This window comes from Phodopus roborovskii, unplaced genomic scaffold (genome assembly GCF_943737965.1).
Source record: "Phodopus roborovskii unplaced genomic scaffold, PHOROB, whole genome shotgun sequence".
In the NCBI taxonomy this organism is placed as follows: Eukaryota; Metazoa; Chordata; class Mammalia; order Rodentia; family Cricetidae; genus Phodopus; species Phodopus roborovskii.
In genome coordinates, this window is record NW_026125052.1 from 13,697,469 (window position 1) to 13,720,665 (window position 23,197).

The 23,197-nt window shown below is 40.0% G+C and overlaps 1 protein-coding gene across 1 annotated transcript in view; it reads right to left on the bottom strand.

Annotated features, from left to right (window-relative positions):
- The window catches only part of Med1 (mediator complex subunit 1), a 37,695-nt gene extending 15,031 nt beyond the window's left edge, over positions 1 to 22,664 (bottom strand). Inside the window, exons 1-10 of the mRNA XM_051175637.1 lie at positions 22,424 to 22,664; positions 18,245 to 18,351; positions 12,255 to 12,333; positions 10,060 to 10,114; positions 9,823 to 9,955; positions 8,665 to 8,693; positions 4,901 to 4,972; positions 3,150 to 3,224; positions 2,468 to 2,541; positions 378 to 467 (exon numbers count right to left, since the gene is read on the bottom strand). Coding sequence (XP_051031594.1) covers positions 378 to 467; positions 2,468 to 2,541; positions 3,150 to 3,224; positions 4,901 to 4,972; positions 8,665 to 8,693; positions 9,823 to 9,955; positions 10,060 to 10,114; positions 12,255 to 12,333; positions 18,245 to 18,351; positions 22,424 to 22,448 — 739 coding nt within the window. The 5' untranslated portion in view covers positions 22,449 to 22,664. The remainder of the gene's footprint in view (positions 1 to 377; positions 468 to 2,467; positions 2,542 to 3,149; positions 3,225 to 4,900; positions 4,973 to 8,664; positions 8,694 to 9,822; positions 9,956 to 10,059; positions 10,115 to 12,254; positions 12,334 to 18,244; positions 18,352 to 22,423) is intronic.
- Between the last annotated feature and the right edge of the window lie 533 nt (positions 22,665 to 23,197).

The window sequence follows — 23,197 nt, forward strand, 5'->3', positions numbered from 1 at the left end:
CAAATTTAAAAAAAAAAAAAGAATAAGAAATACCAAATTATGAATGATAGGGAAGGAGGCTGGGCATTTGAATTTTACAAATTTCTTAACACATTGGAGAAAGCTAAGCATGGTGGTATATGCCTATAATCACAGCATTTAAGAGGTAGAGGTCATCCTGAAGTATACAGCCAGTTGAGATCACCTTGTCTCAAGACAAACATCCAGCTGGCTATGGTAGTTCACACATATGACCTCAGTTCTTAGAAAGCTGAAGTGGTATGTATGATTACTATATGATAAGTATGAGAGCTGGCCTGTACTGCATACTAAGTTCCAGGACACCCTTGGTTACATAAAGAAATCTGTCTCAAACTACAAGAGAAACAAACACTTACCATTCTTTTCATGCAAAATGATAGGAGATGCAGTCTTATCATCCAGCAGGTCAGAAGGAGAGGCATAATATTTCATGTTCATTAAATGACCTATCATAAATTAAGCTTATTAATTAAAGCACTTTTATTAATAAATAATACTTTAAAAAGCATTCATACTAGTAGTCGTGGTGCTCACCTATAATCTAGGCACTTGGAAGGGAGAACAAGAAGCTAAGGAGTTTTGGCTATATGAACTCTGATCTCAAACTAACAACAAAAAAAAAAAGGGATAGCTCAGTGATAGAGTGCTTACCTACAATATAAAAGGCCCTGGGTCCAATTAAATCCTTATTACTGCTCCCAAAACACCTATATACACACAAATGCTGAGTGTGGTGGCTCACACTAGCCTGGGATTATAGGAGAAATACCAAAAATCCAAGGCTAGCCTATGCAATATAGTGGGTTCCAGATTCATTTGAAAGACATGACCCCTCCCAGAGGACACAGGTTCAACTTCCAGCATCCATATAGTGGGCTCACAACCATCTTTAATTTGGATTCCAGGGCAAGTCAAGTTCTCGTATAGCCTGTACGAGCATGGCATGCATAGTACAAGCACAATACCCATTTGCATAAAAAAAGGTAGAGCTGGCTGATGGTGGTACATGCCTTTAGTCCCAACACTTGGAAGGCAGAGACAGATGGCAAACTTGATCTACACAGAGAGATCCTGTCTTGAAACTCACCTCCCCTCAAAAAAGGTAGAATGATAAATACTCGGAGGAGGCAAAAGAATTAGAAGTTCAAGACCATATACACATAATGAGATCAAGACTAGCCTCAACTACAAGAGGCCTTGTTTATATTTACTTATTTATTTACTTATTAAATTGCCTTGCCAGGTGTTGGTGGCATGCACCTTTAGTCCCAGCACTTGGGAGGCAGAGGCAGGCAGATCTCTGTGAGTTTGAGGCTAGCCTGGTCTACAGAGTGAGTTCCAGAACAGTCTCCAAATCAATACAGAGAAACCCTGTCTAGAAAAACAAAACAAAACAAAACAAAGAAAAAAATCCACCAAAAGAAAAAAAAAAATCATACAACACACACACAAAAATTGCCTGGTGTGGTGGTGTACACCTTTAATCCCAGCACAGAGGCAGATAGATCTCTGTAAATTCAAGGCCAGCCTGTCCTACAGAGCAATTTCCAGCATAGACAAGGCTACACAAAGAAATCCTGCCTCATAAAAAACAAACAAAAACCAAATTTCTATAAGCATATATATAAAAAACTATGCTGTAGGGACAGTAAAATAGCTCAGCAGGTAAGGACATTTGCCACCAAGTCTGATAACATGAGTTCCCAGATACCTACATGGCAGAAGGGCAGAACTGACTCCTGTTAACTGTCCTCTGACCTCCACATACTTAACAGAACATGCATGCACATACATAAAGAGAAAAAGTTTACGTAATAAAAGAGCTGCATCGATATGAAAAGTCATGTTCTAAACCAGCTCATGAATTACGACAAAAGATTATTGATTTGTGGAACAACAACACATTTCACACAATAAGAAGAGGGAGAGGACAAATATTAATATCTTAGAATTATTCCAAATTCCTGGTAATTGTCTCTGTTAGTGTATGTCTTCACAAGCTCAAAGTAAAATTAAAAGTAATATCTCCTCAGGCCTGAGCAGGTAGTTCTGTACGAATGCCTGGCCTAGCACGCATAGAGGTTGGTTTTCATTCCCAGGACTGCAAAAGAACAATAAAAAGGAAATAACGGTGCTGGAGATGGCTCAGTGGGTAAGAGTGCCTGTTGTCCTAGCATGAGCACCTGAATTGGAATCTCAGCCCTCATGTAAAAAGTTAAGCATGGCAACATGCACATGTACAATCCCAACACTAGAGTTTACTTACTGGCTGCCAGACTAGGTCCAGGTTCCTTGAGAAACTCTGTCATCTCTCTCAAGGGATTAAGGCAGAGCGGTAAAGTAGGACCTATCCTCTGGTCTCTACACACAAACATGCAAACCACACCCACACACATATATTAAAATAAAGACCCTTAAAGTAAAACTTGAAGATAGGATAACGTACCCCCACTCCGTGGAGTGAGATAGCCAACACTTCCATGAAGAATCTTATCCAATGGAGTAGCATTAGTTGCCTTCCTGTAAGACAAATGATCTTCATTTGACTGAATTTATTACCTGGCAATTTCAGTGTATAGTCTGATACTGAGTTAAGCTCATAAAAAGTTTTATAATACCATCAAAATGACTCTATCTTGTAGCAGCACATATTAGAAATGCATTTCACCTTCAATAAAAGATGCTATTTTCCAGTAAACATCAATATGTAACACAGTAAAAATTAAAACTAAGCAGGCATATACATTCCCATAATCCCATAACTTGAGAAGCTAACACTGGGGGATCCATTGTCAGCCAGCCGGGGCATCCTAGTGACACACCATCTCAAATTAATGAATAAAAAATACAACAGGACTACTATTTACCAGATAATTTCCCAAGTTTGAAGATATTTCAGATAAAGTCTATGGAATAATAGCCAACAACTTAATGATACTGATATTCAGAAAATGGAATGCAATAATCACTGGGAAAGCAACAGCAAAAGATATATACTACATAGTTTTATGAAAAGATATGTAATCAGATATACCCAGCGTATACCCATGTAAAAATTAAGACCTTAAAAATCCCCTGAAAGAGAAACAAAAAGAGTCATATAGAATGGCCTTTTCAGCCAGTCTTACCAGTACATAATTGCCATTTTAGAAAGGTCTTGTTCTAAGGATTGGAGAGCTAAATACATTTTAGTCTTCAGTTTGCTAGGGAGTAGATAAAGAGAAAATGAGTTAAACACTTGAAAAATAAACATAAGTACTGACACAGGCCAGCCAAATCTCTCTCAGGTCATGCTAGCAGGTCTACAAAGCAATTTCCAGTCCAGCCAAGGCAACACAATGAGACCCTGTGTCAAAACAACAATAAAACCAAAAAGTACTGACACAGAAGCCCTCAAGGGTTGGAAGCAAACTAACATGCTATACTTTTTTTTTTTTTGGATTTTTGAGACAAGGGTTTCTCTGTATTGCCTTGGAGCCTGTCCTAGAACTAGCTTTGCAGACCAGGCTGACCTTGAACTCACAGAGATCTGCCTGCCTCTACCTTCTGAATGCTGGGATTAAAGGCCCATCCTTTTATTTATTTATTTTTTTAATGATTTATTTATTAATTATGTACACAGTGTTCTGTCTGTATGTGCACCTACATGACAGAAGAGGGCACCAGATCTCATTACAGATGGTTGTGAGCCACCATGTGGTTTCTGGGAATTGAATTCAGGACCTCAGAAAGAGAAGCCAGTGGTCTTAACCTCTGAGCTCTCTCTCCACTTCCCAAATATTTTACTCTTTAAAAAATGGCTTAAAGATGGGACTAAAGGGCTGGAAAGATGGCTCAGAGGTTAGGATTACTGACTATTCTTCCAGAGGTCCTGAGTTCAATTTCCAGCAATCACACACATGGTGGCTCACAGCTATCTGTAATGAGATCTGATGCCCTCTTCCGGTATGCAAGCACACGTGCAGGCAGAACATTGTATACATAATATATAAATAAATCTTAAAGACAAAAAAAGGATGGGGCTGTAAGAATAGTTCAATGGTTAAGATCACTAGCTGTTCTCCATAGGATTTGAGTTCAATTCCCAGAAACCACATGATGGCTCAAAACCATCTGTAATGATCTGGTGCCTTCGTCTGGCCTGCAGGGATACATACAGACAGAATACTGTACACACAATCAATCAATCAATCAATCAATCAATCAATAAATCTTTATAAAAAAAAGGTGTGATTTACACAACTTTAATCACAGCATTCAGGAGGCAGAGAAAGGCAGATATCTGAGAGTTTGAGGCCAGCCAGGTCTACATAGTGAGTTCCAGGGCATCTAGAGTTACCGTTTCCAAAAGCAAAACCAATAAATAAATAAACAAGTAAATAAATAGATGAATAAAATAAATACAGATAAACTAGCAAAGTTGGACACTGTAACACATGCCTATTACAATCTGAGCAAAGAAGAAACTGAGGAATTCAAGGGTTCCCTCAGCAACATATTGAGGTCAAGCCTGGGCTATTATACTTTTTTATCTAAAACAAACAAAGTTTGTTTTTGGAATACCAGAGACTATGTTTATTTCCTTTTAAAAGGGCCATGCAGTTTAACAGAATCCCAGTAAGGTTAAAATAAAGATGGGAAGCCAGTCCCATATGCTAGAAATCAATACATGAAGGGAAAAAAAAAAAAAAACAAACAAAAAATCATATACATGAAATAAAAATTTTAAAGCAAATATATGAAGTCAGAATCTGATTTATTGATTACAACATGAAATAAAAATAAAGCAGAAGAACATGTGCACCCAAACTAACTCTCAGACATAGACTCATCTCTTCAAAACGGAAAACCTACATAAACAAATAAATGAGTTACTTACTTGTCTCCTGGAAGGTTATACAGATTAACAAGACCCTTAAGGTGCTTAGAAAACTCATCAAAATTCTTTTCCCTATGGGGAATTCAGGAAGGTGGGGAAAGAGAGAATACAACAGGAAATTACTACTTTATCCTATAAAATCTAAAACATGACTATCTAAAAGTCATTTTAATAATCTGCTCACATCATTATACCAAAATGATCTTTTCGTTAGTTTGTGTTTTTGCTTGCTTGAGACAGGATTTCTGTAGCCCTGGCTATCTTGGAACTCACTCTGTAGATCAGGCCGGCCTCAAACTCAAGAGATCCTCCTGTCTAGATCCTAGGATTAGAGGCATGCACTACCACCTCCCGTGGCCCAAAGTTTTATAGTAAATAAAGGAAAAAAAGAAAAAAAGAAAAAAAAAAACTTGGGGGCTGGAAAGATGGCTCAACATTTAAGACCACTGGCCCCTGTTCCAGAGGAGCTGCTTTAATTCCTTAGCACCCACAAGGTCAGTTTTCATCTGTAACTCGTTACAAGGCATCTGAGCCCTCTTCTGGCCACCACCAGCACTGCATACATATGATGCAGATAAAACACTCATAAACAAAATTTAAAAACTGAAAACAAAGGGGCTGGGAGATGCATCAACATTTAAGAGCTTTGGCAGCTTTTCCAGAGGACCTGAGTTCAATTCCCAACACCCACATAGCAAGTATAATGGGATCTGATACACTCAAGTAGCATATAGGCAGAACTGCATAAAGAACACTCATATACACAAAAATAAATCTTTTTTAAAAATTGAAAACAAAAACTTAAGTTAAAAGACAGCAGGACTTGGTATTCCTATTAGCACCCCAGAATCTAAGGCAGAATTGTGAGAGACCAACCTGGGCTATAGAACAAGACTTAATCTCAAAACCAAAGAGAAAGGGGAAATCAAGGGAAGAAAAAAAAGGAGAGGGGGAAATAGCCCTTGAGCCACAGAATAAAGAATATATTAGTGTGACAGCTGGCTTTTTGATCCCAATATTCAGGTTTAAAATTAAAAAAAAAAAAAAAGACTAAAAAACAAAAGTGGTTTAAATGTGGTAACTTTCCCTTCTACAAACCTTTACAAACTGTGTTGATCTTAGTTCTAATCCACAAAAGATTAATTTTTTTTTTTTCTTTTTTAAGACAAGGTTTCTCAGGCTGGAGAGACGGCTCAGAGGTTAAGAGCACTGGCTGCTCTTCCAGAGGTCTTGAATTCAATTCCCAGCAACCACATGGTGGCTCACAAGCATCTATCATGAGATCTGCCTCCCAAGTGCTGAGATTAAAATGTGAGCCACCACTACAAGACTGTTTTTCAATCTTAAAGGAAAACAGGCCTGTGACAAACTAAACAGCACAACAATGCTGGGCATTTTATCCTCCTTACTGTAGGCATTTAAACACAACAGCAGAGTGCCAGTAAAAAGAAAAGAAATGAGTGTCAGCAAGATATATTCCCTAACATGTTTTTACATACTAAGTGAATAAAAGTATCAGGTACAGCACAACTTTTGTTTTAAAGCTCCCCTTTCAAACAAGCTTACAAATTAACTTTAGAATATCACCAGTTCCTACGTTAACTCAATCTTCTACTCTAGGTGAAAGCCAGAAACATTCACCCATTCTGGAGTATTTTGGTTACACATCTTGATAAGTTTACAAATTCAATGAAATTGAATATAGGGCTGGAGAGATGGCTCATTGGTTAAGCGCACTGACTGCTCTCCCTAAGGAGCCAGGTCAAATCCCAGCAGCCACATGGCAGCTAACAACTGTCTGCAACACCAAGATCTGACTTACCTGCAGGAAAAAGACCAATACACACAAAATAAAAGTAAGTAACTTTTTTTAAAAAAAAAAGTTTTTAAAAAACCATGGTTCTATGGTTTATTTTACATTACATTATCACTTTGGGTTTTTTTTTTTTTTTTTTTTTTTTTTTTTATTTTATATAGGGTAGTGCTATGTAGCTCAGGTTAGTCTGATATTACATAGCCCAAAGCAGCCTCAAACATGAAGCAATTCCCTACACTGGTCTCTGTGATGCTGAGAATGAATAAAGATATATACCATCTTGTTTGACTACATAACACTTTTTAAAAGATGGTTGCAGAACTAGCTCAGCAATTTAAAGCACTGGCTATTCATATAGAGGACCCATGTTTAGTTCTCGGTACAAAAATGGTGGTGACAACTATGTGGTGAACAATCATATATGCAAACAAAATACTCATATACATAAAATAAAATAAGTTAGTCAGTTGTGGCATACACCTTTAACCCCAGCACTCAGGAGGCAGAGGCAGTTGGATCTCTGTGAGCTCTAGGCCAGCCTGGTCTACAAAAGGAATTCCAGTACAAACCAGGGCTGTTACGCAGAGAAACCCTGCCCCGAAAAACCAAATAAATAAATAAAAATAAATCTAAAAAATAAAAATTATGGGACTAGAGAGATGGCTCAGTTGTTAAGAGCACTGAGTGTTCTTCCAGAGGACCCAGGTTCAATTCCTAGCACCCACATAGCAGACCACAACTGTAACTCTAGTTCCAGAGGACCCAAAACCCATGGCAAAACACTAAAGCATATCAAAAGAAATTATAAAGGTTGAAATTCTGTATATTTGTCCATAAATACAATAAACTAAGAAGACTGACTATAAAACATACTCCCCCAAAGTTAAAAATATCTCTAATCTGAGTATTCCCTTATGTTTAAAGCAAAATTGAATTTCCTCAAATTACCAGAAAGACTTAAGTCTGGGTTTATTTTAAACATGGGAATCACACTCTATTCAAAGGGGAAAATCAAGCCAGTAGGAAAACCTACCACAGATAAAAGATTGTCAAGTCAGTACTTTTTTTTGTTTTGTTTTGTTTTTCGAGACAGAGTTTCTCTGTATTGCTTTGGAACCTGTCCTGGTGATAGAGGCAGAGGCTAGCAGTGGTGACACACCTTTAATTCCAGTACTTGGCAGATGGAACTTTGTGAGTTGGAGACCAGGCAGGGCTACAGAGCTACTTCTAGGACATACTTCTAGCATACATAGAGAAACTCTACCTCAAAAAACTAAAACAAGAGGTAGAGACAGGAGAAGGCTCTGGAGTTGAAGATAATCCTTGGTATACAGTGAGTTCTGAAGTCAGCCTAGGCTAAATGACACCGAGTCTTAAACAAACAAAGTCATGTTAACTCAATTCTAAACACAAACAGGAACAGACCAAGAAATGCTCATCAAGAAAATAGATTCACATCCTAGCACTCGGGAAGCAGAGGCAGGCAGATCTCTATGAGTTCAAGACCAACCTAGACTACAAGAGCTAATTCCAGGACAGCCTCCAAAGCCACAGAGAAACCCTGTCTCACAAAAAAAGAAAAAAAAAGTGGCCTTACAGACTACAGCCAGGATTTCTGCATCTTCTTAGAATCCCCCATGACAGCGCCCCTTACCAGCAGGAAAGAACGACACCCAAATTCCCAACTATTGTCTATAAATGTTTGTTTTCATTTAAATGGACTTGGCTATATAAAATAAAGAAAGAAAATAAATCCATAAGTCCAAGCTATAAAGAACAGCGAGGGTATACATATTTATGCCAACCTATTTAGGAAGCTGAGGGATGATGTCGCAGAGTCCCAGGCAAGACTGAACTCTAAAGCAAGACTCTGTCTATCCATCTCCCTCCAAAGGAAAAACAGGATTATCTGTTAGTGCAAAGGAATATACAAATATTATCTGCTTACCTTAACTGCTGTACAAGCTCTGGACAGCTCTGAAATCAAAGAATTATGTTAAAGCATTAAGCCAAATTAAGGGAATTGAAAACAGAAGTTCTGTATTAATAATACTTGCTTTAAAAGGAAAACATTAAAACTATAGAAAGCCCTTTTATCAAGATATCTAGGAAGGGTGATGGTGGCACGCACCTTTAATTACAGCACCCAGGAGACAGAGGCAAGTAGATCTCTGTGAGTTGGAGGCCAGCCTGGTCTACAAAGCCAGTTCCAGAACAGTCTCCAAAGTTACACAGAGAAACCCCCCGACTCAAAAAAACAAACAAACAAACAAACAAACAAAAAAGATATCATAAGGGATGTGTGTGTGTAAACGTACAAGGGGGTCAGCTGTTGTCTTCTTCTATCACTGTCCTTAGTATGTTTTGAGACAAGATCTCTTGCTAAATCTGGAGCTTACCCATGTTTCCAGGAGGCTAGCTGGCCAGCAAGCATTCAGAACCTGCCTGTCTCAATCCCAGAAGCCCCTAGACTAGGATTATAAACACACCCTTTATTTGGGTGCTAAGGGTCTGAATTCAGGTTCTCACACTCATGCAGCAAGCACTTTACTGAGTCATCTAGTCCCTCAAAAACCATTTTCTTTCTACATGCACCATGAATCTGAGATGGGATATTAAAAATCAAATACATGAAATCATCTATAAAGAAATCCTTTTTTAAAGTAGTTTGTTTAAAACACTAAGATCTCTCTTCAACATCACCCCTGGGATCTAAAAACACATGCTTAATTATACACATTTTTATTGCAGGATTTTTAATATTATTTGTCCTGATTATAATCACTTTTAATGGGAACTGAAAGACTGTTTCTGTATCTTGAGCATTTACTTTTCATTCAACCCAAGTTTTAGTTTGTTAGTATAAAATGAAAAGGGTGCTTATGGTGTTTCCATCAATCAAAACCCTTGGATGATGGCAGTGGACCCGGATCTCTAAAACTTATTCTAAAACTGCCAATGTAGCCCATCACATCATCTCTGTAGTCGCTCAAAATAAATAAGTAAATAAATAAATACCTAAATGCCAAGCTATACAGACCCCTAATAATTTTTAATTATGTTCCTAAGTAATCCCCATAGATTCCAGTGAAATATCGACACATACCACAGGATTCTCCCCATGGTGAGCCACTTTTACATCACAAAGCTGTCCTGCAGGGTCTAACTGCACTTCCACATAGAACATATCTGACGTGATGTAACATTCAGTGCCACTGGCACTGAGATGAGAGCCCAGTCTAGCAGGAACAAATCAAAACAAAAATTAATAAAAGACACATAATAATGCTACCCAAATTTAGCACTGCTTTGAACATTTCTACCCACAGATTACATTACATACCCATTCTGCCTGGCTATTGATTCCAAGCGATCAGTCATTGCTGGCAAAGATGTTACTATGAAAAGATGGGGAAGCGGAGAAAAAGAATTCATAACAAATATTCCTAGTGTTAAACAAGTATATCTTTCCTTATAAACCCATAAACATATTCAATAGTTCAGGCGTTCAGATGCTTATAATATGCACCAAATTTAGCTGTGACCTAGTAATCAGGTGATATGGTAATATGGGGACAATGTAAATAAATGATATGAACATAGTGATTATGATGTTTAGTCTTCATAGTCAATTGGATTAGATTTAGAAGCACCAAGGAGACATACTGCTAATGTATTACTTTTTGTTTGCTTTTTTTTTGCTACAGGGTTTTTTTTTTTTTTCTTCTCTTTTTGCTTTTTTCCAGATAGGGTTTCTCTGTGTAACTTTGGAGCCTGCCTGGAACTTCCTCTGTACAGCAAGCACTACTCAAAAATCCACCTGCCTCTGCCTCCAGAATTCTGCCCAATATCCTCCTTTTTTATTACTTCTTATTTGGGTCAAGGTACCTTTTACTTAGAGAAACCATATGAAACTAATACAAATCCAAGCAATGCACCTCTACTCTAGCTACATTCATGAAACTAGGCTTTCTATTAATGATAGAGTAAGAAAGATAAATTTGGAAACTAACATAACAAGGGTCAAGGATGTATCTTAATGGTAGAGCACACAACATTCATGATGTCTTGAATTCCATGTCAATCACCAAAACCCCAAATAGTTGGCCCTGGACACACAGCATACTTGCATACATGCATTTACATGAATACTCTGAACTTCCTCAGTTTAACTGGTAGCTCCCCAAAACAATAAAGAAATAATTCTCAGAGGCTATGGCTCAGTAAGAATGAATGCCTAGATGTGTGAGGGCCTGGGTTTGACTTCTAGTACCAAACAAATAAGGATGGAGTTAATCCAAGTGTCTATAAAGAGATGAATGAACATGCAATGGAGGTCAGGCATATGGCACAAGCCTATAGTGCCAACACTTAGGTGGCAGAAGCAAAGGTGATGAGGAGTTCAAGGTCATCTTTGGCTACATAAAGACTTTACAACCTGCTTGGATTACATGTAACCATGCCTAAAAAGGGAGGGCTGAAGAGATGAATCAGCAGTTAAGAGCACTTGCTGCTCTTGCAGAAGACCCAAGTTCAGTCCCAGCACCCACATGGTGGGTGCCATTTTCTGGCACAGGCACTGTAGTCACAAGGTACACATACAGACAAAACATTCACACATACAATAAATAAATCTAAACAAATTAAAAAGTAAATAAAAAAGGTAACATAGCTATAGTATTACTCATAGCTACATACCAGACTAGCATTATTATATAATGTTACAAATAAAGTTATAGTCCTGTATGACAGCAAACATCTATAATTCCACCATTCAGGAGAATGAGGTAGGAAGATATTCAAAGATAGAAAGGCTACTGACTTGTAATAGTAAGACCCTATCTCAAAAAGCCCAAAGTAAAAATAAATAAATAAATAAATAAAATGTTTGAAGCCAGGCTTGGTAGTGTACACCAATAATCCCAGGACTTGTGAGGCAGAGGCAGGCAGCTCTCTGTGAGTTCAAAGTCTATATAATAGTGAGTTCCAGGCCATCTAAGGATACATAATGAAACCCTGTCTCAAAAACAAATCAATAAGTAATAAATGCTTCAAAACCAGGATAATTTTTTTAATTGGAAAAAAGTACTTATCTTGCAGATCTAATAACCTGAGCTCAATTCTCATAACCCACAGCAGAAAGAAAAGAAACAATTCACTAAAGATTTCCAACTCAAGCCAAGCTGTGAATGGCCAAGCCTTTAATCCCAGAACTCAGGAGGCAAAGGCAGGCAGATCTCTGTGATTTTTAGGCCAGCCTGGTCTACAAAGCCAGTATCAGGACAGCCAGAGCTGTTACAAAGAGAAACCCTGTCTTGGGAAAAACAAAAAATTGTGACCTTCATGTGTTGTTGCATACACACTTTTGCATCTCTCTCTCTCTCACCCACACACCCAAGCGAGCATACACCATAAAAAAATTTCAGAAACAAGATCATTTCTTAATTTATATTTCTATTTAAGTTTGAAAGTCAGACATCCCCCAAAATCCTTAGTGTTTTAGTAAAATCAATATATTGCATAAAGGTGTGTACAAACCTTTGAGAGCCTTCTGCAATGTCTCCAAGCAGCTGACCAAATGCTGATGCCCTCCAGAACTCATTACGACCCTCTTTTCCTATATCAAATCACAAAACGGGTGAAAACATCAATGTTTCAGTTAAGCACATATGTTACCATAGTAGGAAAGTTACAGACTGAAAATAGACTACAGATTCTTTTCCTTTGAGACAAGGTTTCTAGCCCAACCAGGCTGGCTTTGCCTCACTATGTAGCAAAGGATGACCTTGAACTTCTGATCTTCCAGACTCCATCTTCTGAGAACTTTTTTTGGAGGAGTTGTCCTCTTGTATATATGTTTCTTATTGGTTGATGCATAAAACACTGTGTGGCTACTGGCCAAGCAGGAAAGATAGGCAGGGGCTACCAGAAGAAGAGAGTTCTGGGAAGTGTAGGCAGAGTCGCAATGTGAGCCTGATGCATTCTCCAGTAAGCCAAAACCACGTGGAAATACATAGATTAATAGTAATGGGTTAATAATTAATGCAGAGCTAGCCAATGAGAAGCCCTAGCCACCAGCCAACAGTTTCATAATTAATATAGCATCTGTGTGTTTATTTGGGGTGAAATGGTTGTGGGACCCTCATGTTACAGGGGAATTTTCTTTTCTTTTTTAAGTTTTCTTTTTTTGTTGTTTTTTGAGCCAGGGTTTTTCTATGTAACCTTGGCTGGAACTCACTTCTGCAGATCAGGCTGGCCTCAAACTCTCAGAGATCTGCCTACCTTTATACTGGCATTTGGGATTAAAGACACCACCACTACCAGGTAGAGGGTTTCTCTGTGTAGCTTTAGAGCCTGTCCTAGGACTTACTCTGTAGACCAGGCTGGCCTTGAACTCATGGAGATCCACCTGCCTCTGTCTCCCGAATGCTGGGATTAAAGGTATCTGCCACCACCTCCTGGCAAAAAGGGGGTATTTTCTAACATTAATTTATTTGTGTATGAAACAGAGTACATTGTCTAGGAATTAGTTCTGTCCTTCCACCATGTGGGTTCTGGGTATCAAATTCAAGTAATCAATCTTGGCAGGAAGCCCCTTTATCTGGTGAGCCACCCCACCAAACCAAAGTACTTTAGGGTCTGGAATTTCTTCTATAGCCTAGAATGGTCACTGGACTGAGATTAGAGGTGTAACCACAACCTGCTATCCTGTCCACCTACCCAAAGGAAGAAAAAAAAATCATACACATGAATATATCCATATTCACATGTAATAGTAAAAAAGTATTCTAGTATTTAATATAGGCTACACTTTGGGGGAAAATTTGTTATTAATCCAAATATCTTTGGTAAGATCTATTTCCTACAAGTGACAACATCACCAGGTGTGGTGACAAATACCTTTAATCCCAAGAGAATTTCTGTGAGTTTAAGACCAGTCGAGTATACATACAGGGTTTTCTAATACTGCCATGGCTACAAACTGAGACCCTGTATTAGAAAATAAAGCAAACACCTGTCAGTGGTAGTTCACCCCTTTAATCCTAGCACTCAGGAGGCCAAGGCAGGTGGATCCCTGAGTTCAAGGTCACTCTAGTCCACTAAATGAGCTGCAGGACAGCCAGGTCTGTACAAAGAAACCCAATCTTGTAAATTAAAAAAAAAAAAAAAAAAAAAAGCATCCAGGTGGTGGTAGCATATGCCTTTAATCCCAGCACTCCGGAAGCAGAGCCAAGAGGATCTCTGAGTTCAAGGCCAGATGAGTCTACAAATCAAGTTCCACAACAAGCTCCAAAGCTATACCTAGAAATACTGTCTTGAAACTACACCCTGCACGCACACCGTTTTCTGGCCTGTAGGAAGAATACTGTACACATATTAAATAAATCTTTAAAAAAAAAAAAAAAAAAAAAGTGGATTTAAAAAAAAAAAAAAAAAAAAAAAAAGGCAAGCTGGGTGTTGATGGTACACGCCTTTAGTCCCAGCACTTGGGAGGCAGAGGCAGGCGGATCTCTGTGAGTTCGAGGCCAGCCTGCTCTACAGAGCTAGTTCCAGGACAGGCTCCAAAGCAATACAGAGAAAAACCCTATCTCAAAGAACTAAAAATAATAAACAAAAAACAACCCTTCCTGAGGGGCTAGAGAGATGGTTCAGTGTAAAAGCAGCACCTGCTGTACTTGCAAAGGTTCAGCAGTTCCTAGCACTCATATAGTAGCTTAAAATTTGTAACTGGTATCCAACTCCACCATCTTCTGTACTTACGTACACACAGGCACTCAGAATCAGAAAAAAATAAAGATATCTACAAAGCATTGTGGCACAGACCTTTAATCCCAGCATTAGGAAGGGAGAGGCAGGTGAGTCATTGTGATTTCCAAGCCAGTGAGAGCATCACAGTGATGCCCTGTCTGAAAAAAAAAAAAAAAAAAAAAAGACTGGAGGGGCTGGAGAGATGGCTTAGCAAATAAGTGTTTTTTCAGAGGACCCAAGCCTGATTCCAGTCACCCCTCAAGGCCACTCACAACCATCTATTACTCCAGCTTCCTGGGATCTTACAGTTGCTCTTTTGTGGCCTCCATAGCCACCAGGTACAGACATGGTGCACATATGTACACAGACAAAACACTCAAACAGATAAAATAAGTAAACCTTGAAAGTAAAAATAAACAAATCCCAACTCTTTTTTTTAAAAGAAGGGGATGGTGGAAGGATAGCTTAGCATTTACCAATGGTTGACACACAATTATGTCAGCATTAAAGAGGCAGAGGCAGAAAGATTACAAGGTTGAGATCAGTTTGGAATATGTATAAGACAGAGCAACATAACAACAAAAAGAAAAAAAACAGGACGAAATAAAACTATTGTTTGGATGGGGGCTAGAGAGATGGCTCAGCAGTTAAGAGCAATCAATGTCTTGAGTTCAATCTCAGAAACCACATGGTGGCTCACAACCTTTCAGTAATGATATCTGGTGCCCTCTTCTGGTCTGCAGAGATACATGCATGCAGAACATTGTATACATAATAAATCTTAAAAAAAAAAAAAAAAAAAAAATTGTGTGTGTGTGGGGGAAGACCACTAGGTGGTGGTGAACCACATCTTTAATCCCAGCACTAAGGAAGCAGAAGCAGGCAGATCTCAGAGTTTGAGGCCAGTCTGGTCTACAGAGTGAGTTCTAGGATATCTAGGGCTATAGAGAAACCATGTCTCAAAATAAAACAAGCCAGGTGGTGGTGCCACAAGCTGTTAGTCCTAACACCCAGGAGGGAGAGGCAGGTAGATCTCTGTGAGTCCGAGGCCAGCCTGGTATACAAGAGCTAGTTTCAGGACAGTCAAAGCTTTTACACAGAGACACCCTGTCTCGGGAACTTTCACCCACTGATAGCACTGTTGCATTTTAATCTGGTTCCAAAGGCCACAAACTTCTCAACATTAGTGAAATTTTGTTTATGAGGATTTATCAATACAAGGAGGCAGAGGCAGGCAGATCTCTGTGAGTTACAGGCCAACGTGGTATACAAAGGGAGTTCTAAAGTATTTACCAGAGCTGTTACACAGAGAAACCCGGTCTTGAAAAAAATAATACTTTTTTATATGCAAACAAAATAAGATACACATGCATTCACTTATCACGGCTGGAGAGATGGCTCAGTGGTTAAGAGCACTGACTGCACTTCTGAAGGGTCCAGTTTCAATTCCCAGCACCCATATGGCAGCTCACACTGCCTGTAACTCCACAATCTAACACCTGTATACACGCAGGCAAAACACAAATGCACATAAAAATAAATAAATAAAATTCACAGTTTTACAAACCTTTTTTACCAGGATGATTAAAAAACTGAGAAAACCATGGGCCAGCATGCACAAATTCCTGGCTTCAATTCCCAGAAAGGCAGTAACTGGTTATGGTGGCATTTGGCTATAATCTCAGCAGAGCTGGTAAGATGTGGGCTAAAGATCATTTCAAGGTCACCATCACCTGTCTGCTAGCTCCTATGATCCTTACAACAAAATTATGTTAGAAAGCAAACTAGGAGCTAGAGAGATGGCTCAGCAGTTAAGAAAACTGGCTATTCTTACAGAAGACGGAGATTTGCTTCCCACACCCAATGAGGTGGCTCACAACCATCTGTAACTACAGTTCCAGCAGATTGGATGCCCTCTTTCAGCCCAGATATACATGCAGACAAATAAAACCCACATATACAAACTCAAAAAAAAAAAAAAAGAAGAATCAAGTAAAACTTAGAAAATAAAGCAAGCATTATATGCTTCCACGAAGAAATAGAAATTCACAGTGATTACATAACTTATTCAATGTCACAGAGGTAGTAAGTACTGCAATCAAGTCTGAAATATAGGGGTTTGATTTTGGTTCATTTATCCTCTTGTTAGTGAATGAACTGTGTACCTCATACATGTTAGGCAAATACTCTATGACTAAATTAATTAAATCCCTTGCCTCTAAAACATAATTCTCTATTAATGAACTTAGTTCTTTTTGGCAGGGTTTCTCTGTAGCTTCTGGATCCGGTCCTGGCATTCAGGAACAGGCTGGCCTCAAACTCACTTCTGCCTACCTCTGCCTCCCAAGTGCTGGGATTAAAGGTGTGGCCACCACACTCAGCTAAACTTAGTTCTGCTATTGATAGTATGACGATTGGTCAGATAAATGGTAATAAACTAGACTTACCCTCCCCTTTGGTGAGGAGGGGAGAATACTCTCATTAATGTATAATTTATATCCAGAACAGTTAAAAGTGGAACAATCCCAAAACGAATCACTGTTCTTTGACTATCAATAAGTGAGCACACAGCTACCATACTTTTCCTGAGCCCCATCTACCACTTAAGTAGATCAAATACCACCACACTGGTTTATGACTCAGAGGGAAAGGCACTAACAGTGAATGGGTACCAAACAAGAGCTAAGAAAAGCAAAAGACAAATCAAAAAACACAAGAAGAATAAATGAGACCCTATTTCAGACAGACCAAAGGAAAACTGAACAGAGCAGGAGTGGTGGTACTCAACTGTAAGCTCAGCACCTGGGAAGCTAATACAAGACTGCCTCAGCTACATACCTACAAAGTCAAGTCAAGGTCAACCTAAGCCATATAGAAGACCCTGACTCCAAAGGACTATGATACAGGTTACTTGGGAAACTGAAGCAAGAGGATTTGTGCTCAAAGCCTGCCTAAGCTACAATACAAATTCAGTGCCAACTTGGGTAAGAGCCTTACCAAAACATGTTCAAGGCCAGAGAAAGATGCCAAAGATTATGCTTCTTGTTTTTGACAGGGTTTCTCTGTGTAGCCCTGGCTATCCTAGAACTGGCTCTTGTAGACCAGGCAGACCACCAACTCACAGAGATACCCCTGCCTCTGCTTCCTAAATGCTGGGATTAAAGGTGTGCACCACTGCCTGGCAAGATTATGCTTCTGAACTAGAAAACATATTGCTCTGTACTGACAATGAACACCATCATAGAACAAATATTTACATGTTGTTTATACTGTTGTAACTAGTGTATGTAATGTAGAGATTTGCTTAAAGTATACAGGAGAATGTTTACAGTGTACAAAGACAATACTTATTTTTTTTTTTTTTTTTTTTTTTTTTTTTTTTTTTTGGAGATAGGGTTTCTCTAGTAGCCTTGGCTGTCCTTAATGCACTTTGTAGATCTGGCTGACATCAAACTCAGCGAGATCCCCCTGCCTCTGCAACTAAGTGCTGGGATAAAAAGTGTGCGACCACAACTGGTTGACAATGCCTTTTAAAACAAGGAACTTAAGAACTAATGGATTTTAGGATTTGTGAGGAGTCCTAGAATGAATCCCCATAGATAAGGGAATTCAAGCAACTTCCTTCCTAACCTGGCCCCTGAAATCAATACCTACCATGTATTCAGCTGCTCTATGAATAAGTGGGGATACAGCATTATAACTAGTAACAATTAAACACAGAAAGGCTAATTTATTAAATAGTTCTCTTAGCACTCTACCCATGTAGCCACAATTCTCACCATGACTTGACGCACAAGCTTGATGGTTTCACTCCAAGGTCTATTTTGGTTAAATTTTGCATGGAGCCGTTCCAAGAGGGAACTCATCTTACTCAGCTTTTCCGACTCTATAATGTAAAGCAGAAAACATTAGACACTCTGACACCTTCTATCATTTCTCTTACAAAGAAACCTCTATAACTGCCAAAATATATTTTTTAATTTATTTATTTATATTTAATGTATGTATACTTTCATGTATACCTGTACACCAGAAGAAGGCATCATATCCATTATAAATGTTTGTGAGCCACCATGGAACCTCTGGAAGAGCAGCCAATGCTCTTAACACCTAAGCCATCTCTCCAGACCCACCAAAATAATTTTAACATCATTTACTCCAAAGCATAAAGAAAGCTAGGCATAATTGACCACACCTTCAATGGGAGCATTGGAGAGACTGGGGTAGGAGGTTTGTGAGTTTGAGGACAACCTGAGCTACAGAGAAAGCCCTTGTCTCTAATGTACTCACACACATGAAGTTTTCTAACTTATTTTCCTAAGAGACAGGGTCTTACTATGTTGTCCATTGAAGTCTTAGGCCCCAACAATTCTCCTTCCTGCCCTAGTCTCCTGGATAACTATGACTACATGTATACACTGTGTCCACCTTAGAAAATAGCTTTCAGTGTTTATGCCAAGCAAGGATGTACACTTTCTATCCCAGCACTCAATGCAGAAACAGTCATGTCTTTGTGATATCAAGAACAGCCTAGTTGCCTGGCAGTTGTGGTGTATGCCTTTAATCCCAATACTTGGGAGGCAGAGACAATCTCTCTGAGTTCTAGGCCAGCCAGGTCTACAGAATGAGTTCCAGGACAGCCAAGGCTACACAGAGAAACCCTGTCTTGAAAATAACAAAACAACAACAGCAAAAGAATAGCTACAGACTAGTCTACATAATGAGATCCTGTCTCAAAAACAATAATAAAAACCAAGGGCTAGAAAAAAGGCTCAGTAGTTAAGAGCTCTAGCTGATCTTCAAAAGGATGTGGTTAGATTCCCAGCATCCATATAGCAGCTCAGAAACATCTCTAATTCCAGTTCCAGAGGGATCTAACACACTCCTCTGGCCTCCATAGGCACCAGGCATATATGCTATGCATAGATATACATGAAAAGCAAATACCCAGATACATAAAACATTTAAAATACTACTAGTAACAAAAACAAAACAAAATTTTTTATCACTTGTGTCTTTATGTTTGTATATGTTGTTTAAGTGTGAGTACAGGCAGGAACATACCACAGTGCCTGTGAAGGTCAGAGGACAACTTGCTCCAAGCTGTCCTTGCCATTCATCAAGAGGCCATGGGAACTCCCCCGCAAATGTAGTTTGTTTGTTGTTTCAGTAGGATTTAGACAGGGTCTAAGCAGACTGGCTTTGAACACAGAGATTCACTTGCCTGTACTTCTTGAATATTGGAATCAAAGCAGTGTTCCACAATTCCCAACCTATCCTTTTAAGAACACTAGCTGCAAGCTGGGTGGTGGTGGCACACGGCACCAGGTATGCACTTGGTACCCAGAAATACATGAAGACAAAACAACTACACACATGAAATACATATTCTTTTTTTTTAATTACTCATATATATGAGTGGATGTTTCTGCTTGCATGTATGTGCACTATGTCAGTTCAATACTCAACAGGCCAGAAGGTGGCAACCAGGACCCCTAGAACCAGAGTTACAGATGGTTATGAACTGATATGTGGGTTCTGGGAAGTGAACCCTGGACCTACGCCAAAAGCAGTGAGGGCTCTTAATCACTCAGCCATACACACACAGCACCCTTTTCCCCTTTTTGAGACTGTGTCTCATGGACCATGCTGAATTCCCAGTCTATCTCACAGAGGATGACCTTGAAGGCTGAAAGGACGGCTCAGTGTGAATTAAGGCAGCTGCTGCCGAAACATGTAAACTGAGTTCTAGCCCCAGAATCCACACAGTGGAAAGATAGTAACTGACTCCTGCAAGTTGTCCTTTGATCACTACATTCACCCTGTGGCAGATGGCCTGACCCACAAATAAATGAATGTAAGGGATAACCTTGACATCTGATGCTCCTACTTCTACCTCCATGTGCTAGGATTATGAGCTGGAGCCACCTCCCAGGCTTGAGTTTTAACCCAGACTATCCTTCTGTCTCCTTTTCTTCAGCACCCCTATGGGTGTGATACTACAAACACACTTTGTGTGTGTGTGGGGGGGTCTCTCACTGGGACCTGAGGCTTACCGATTAGGTTCACTGAGTGCTCTCCAAAGACCTGCCGGTCTTATCCCCCCTAGTACTGGGGTTCAAACTCAGGTCTTCTGCACAAGAAGCAATGTGCCAGCTGACTAAATTCTCTCTCCAGCCTTCCCTCACCCCAGGAGGTCTCATGTAGTCCAGTTAGCCTTGGACTTGCTAAGTGGGGAAGGGCAGTCTTAAAGTCCTGCTCCTCCTGCCTCTACTTTCTCAGTTGTGAGATTACAGGCATGCTGGGCCCAGCTTCTATTCAAACATATAATTGGAACCAAAGTAAGAATAATAACTCCTAATCACATAGATATACATGCAATACCCTGAATGATATATTTTGAGCGCTACTTTATTAAGTTTTGGGCATAATTTTTGTTGCTTCCCCCTTTTTTCCTTTTCTCCTGGTGCAAGGGATTAAACCCAAGAAGAACACCCTTACTTTAACCATTGAGCTACATCCCCAGACCCTAAATCATCTTAAGTTAACATAAAAAGTAATGGGGATCATTTTGGCACCCATATGCATATAGGACATTATCCTTTGATCTAATTCTTCCTCTCTCTCTCCATCAATGCCCTAACCACCAAACAGTCCTTCTACTCCCCTGTCATATTCCATTAACCTTTCTTCTACAACTTTTAATCCCAGCACTCAGGACGCAAGTGGATCTCTGTGAGCCTGGTCTACATATGGTTCTAGAACAGACAGGGCTACACAGAGAAACCCCATCTTGAAAAATAAATAAATAAATTTCCTCACATGGTTCCATATTTTCACAACCAACACTCACACACACACAATTCTAGACTTCTCATGAGAGAAAAAAAATGGTATTTGTGTAAGTATGGCTTACTTTGCAATCCATTTCCCTACAATCGTCATGACTTCACTTTGGATGAGCCAGTGGATATGAGTTAAGACAGTGAGGAAAAGATCTAAACCAAGATTTAAACTCTTAGCTGACCTGGCTAGGCAGTGGTGGCCCACACCTTTGATCCCCGCACTCGGGAGGCACAGGCAGGTGGATCTCTGAGTTAGAGGCCAGCATGGTCTACAGAGAGAGTTCCAGGACAGGCTCCAAAGCTACAGAGAAATCCTGTCTAGAAAAACCAACCCCCCCCAAAAAAAAAAAAATAGAAAAAGAAAAAAGCAAAAAAAAAAAAAAAAAAATCAAACAAAAATCTTAGTTGATCCAGAGGGAAGGTATGTAAGCCAGTACTTGGGAAGTTGAGGTAGGAAGATTATCCTGAGTTGAAGGTTAACCTGGGCTACACAGAAAATTCTTGTCTCAAAAGAGAGAGAGAGAGAGAGGGAGAGAAAGAGATTCAATCTTTTCCTTTTTCTGCCCTCTTCTAGGAAATTGTTTGGTGATTGTTCCTGACACATTCTTCCAATCTCTCTTTAAAGCCACTATTCAAGCCACAATTAAAGGAGCACTTTTTAAATACACAACACAGGCCTTGAACAAGGAACAAACTGCTAGCTTTTATTACCATAAAGACCTAACCGTGTCACTCACACTGAGACACCCTCGATTACTCTGACACATTGTTCCCCATTACGGTCTCTGGTATCACACACGGATATGGCTCTTGGAACAAAGAGTAAACAAGTTTCCACGTCACTCTCCTGATGTCCCACCAGGTTAAGCTACCCTGAGGCTCAACTACTCCGACCCTACTCATGCACAAAACCTTTCACAAAAGGGGGAGGGGAGGCCACCTCAGAGCTGGCGCTCCATCACCTCGTCACACTGTCAGAATCTGAAATACACATTCCACCGGGACCCAGTTCCGTGCCAGCGGCCCTGGAGGGGCGTGGGTCCCCACCTCCGCTCACAGATTGGCTCCCCGCAGTTGTGTCCCGCCCCTCTTGCCCCCCCCCCAGTCGCTCACCCTCGGTTTCCCCCTGAGCCTTCATCCTGACAGCGGCGAGGCCTCGGGTCGGCCACGGGAGGGTAAGCCTTTCCCCACCACTAAGAGGGGAACCAAGTTGGCTTGAGCTCCGAGGAAGCGGCGCACCAGCGGCCCCCACTCTTCCGGGGAAGTCTCAGTCTGAAGTCCCCAGCGGCAAGAAGAGAAGGGTGCTCGCGGCCGCCGCCATCTTCCCCAACGGAACTTCCCAAAGATCGCGAGATTAATCGTGTTCCTGCGAGACAGAGGAAGAAGGAAAAACTACTAAAATCTCGCGAAAATTGGCTGATTCGTCTTTCCCGCGGGATTTCCAGCAGGCCCATCACCGATTGGCTCGTTCTCACACCTTTGCGTTTTAAGGTGTGTTCCCGTAGAGTTGGCATGTCTTCGGAACTTAGTATTTTCTTTCTTTCATTCTTTTTACCCCTTTGGCTTTTTTCTCTGTAGCTTTGGAGCCTGTTCTGGAACTCGCTAGCTCACAGAGGTCCACCTGCCTCTGCCTCCCGAGTGCTGGGATTAAAGACGGGTGCCACCACCGCCCGGCCGAAACTTCCGATTTTCATTTTGACAGATAACATAGTTTGTAAATTAAAAGCGTTTTAGTTCATTGACTACAAGCTACTGAGAATCCCTGTCCCCCCCCCCAAAAAAAAAGAGATTTTCAATGTCTTCCATGAGTTTTGGTGTCAAGATAGTTAAGATTTCTCAGGGCATGTAAGGAATGTGGGAAGATGAAATTTCCGGAAGAACCAGTGG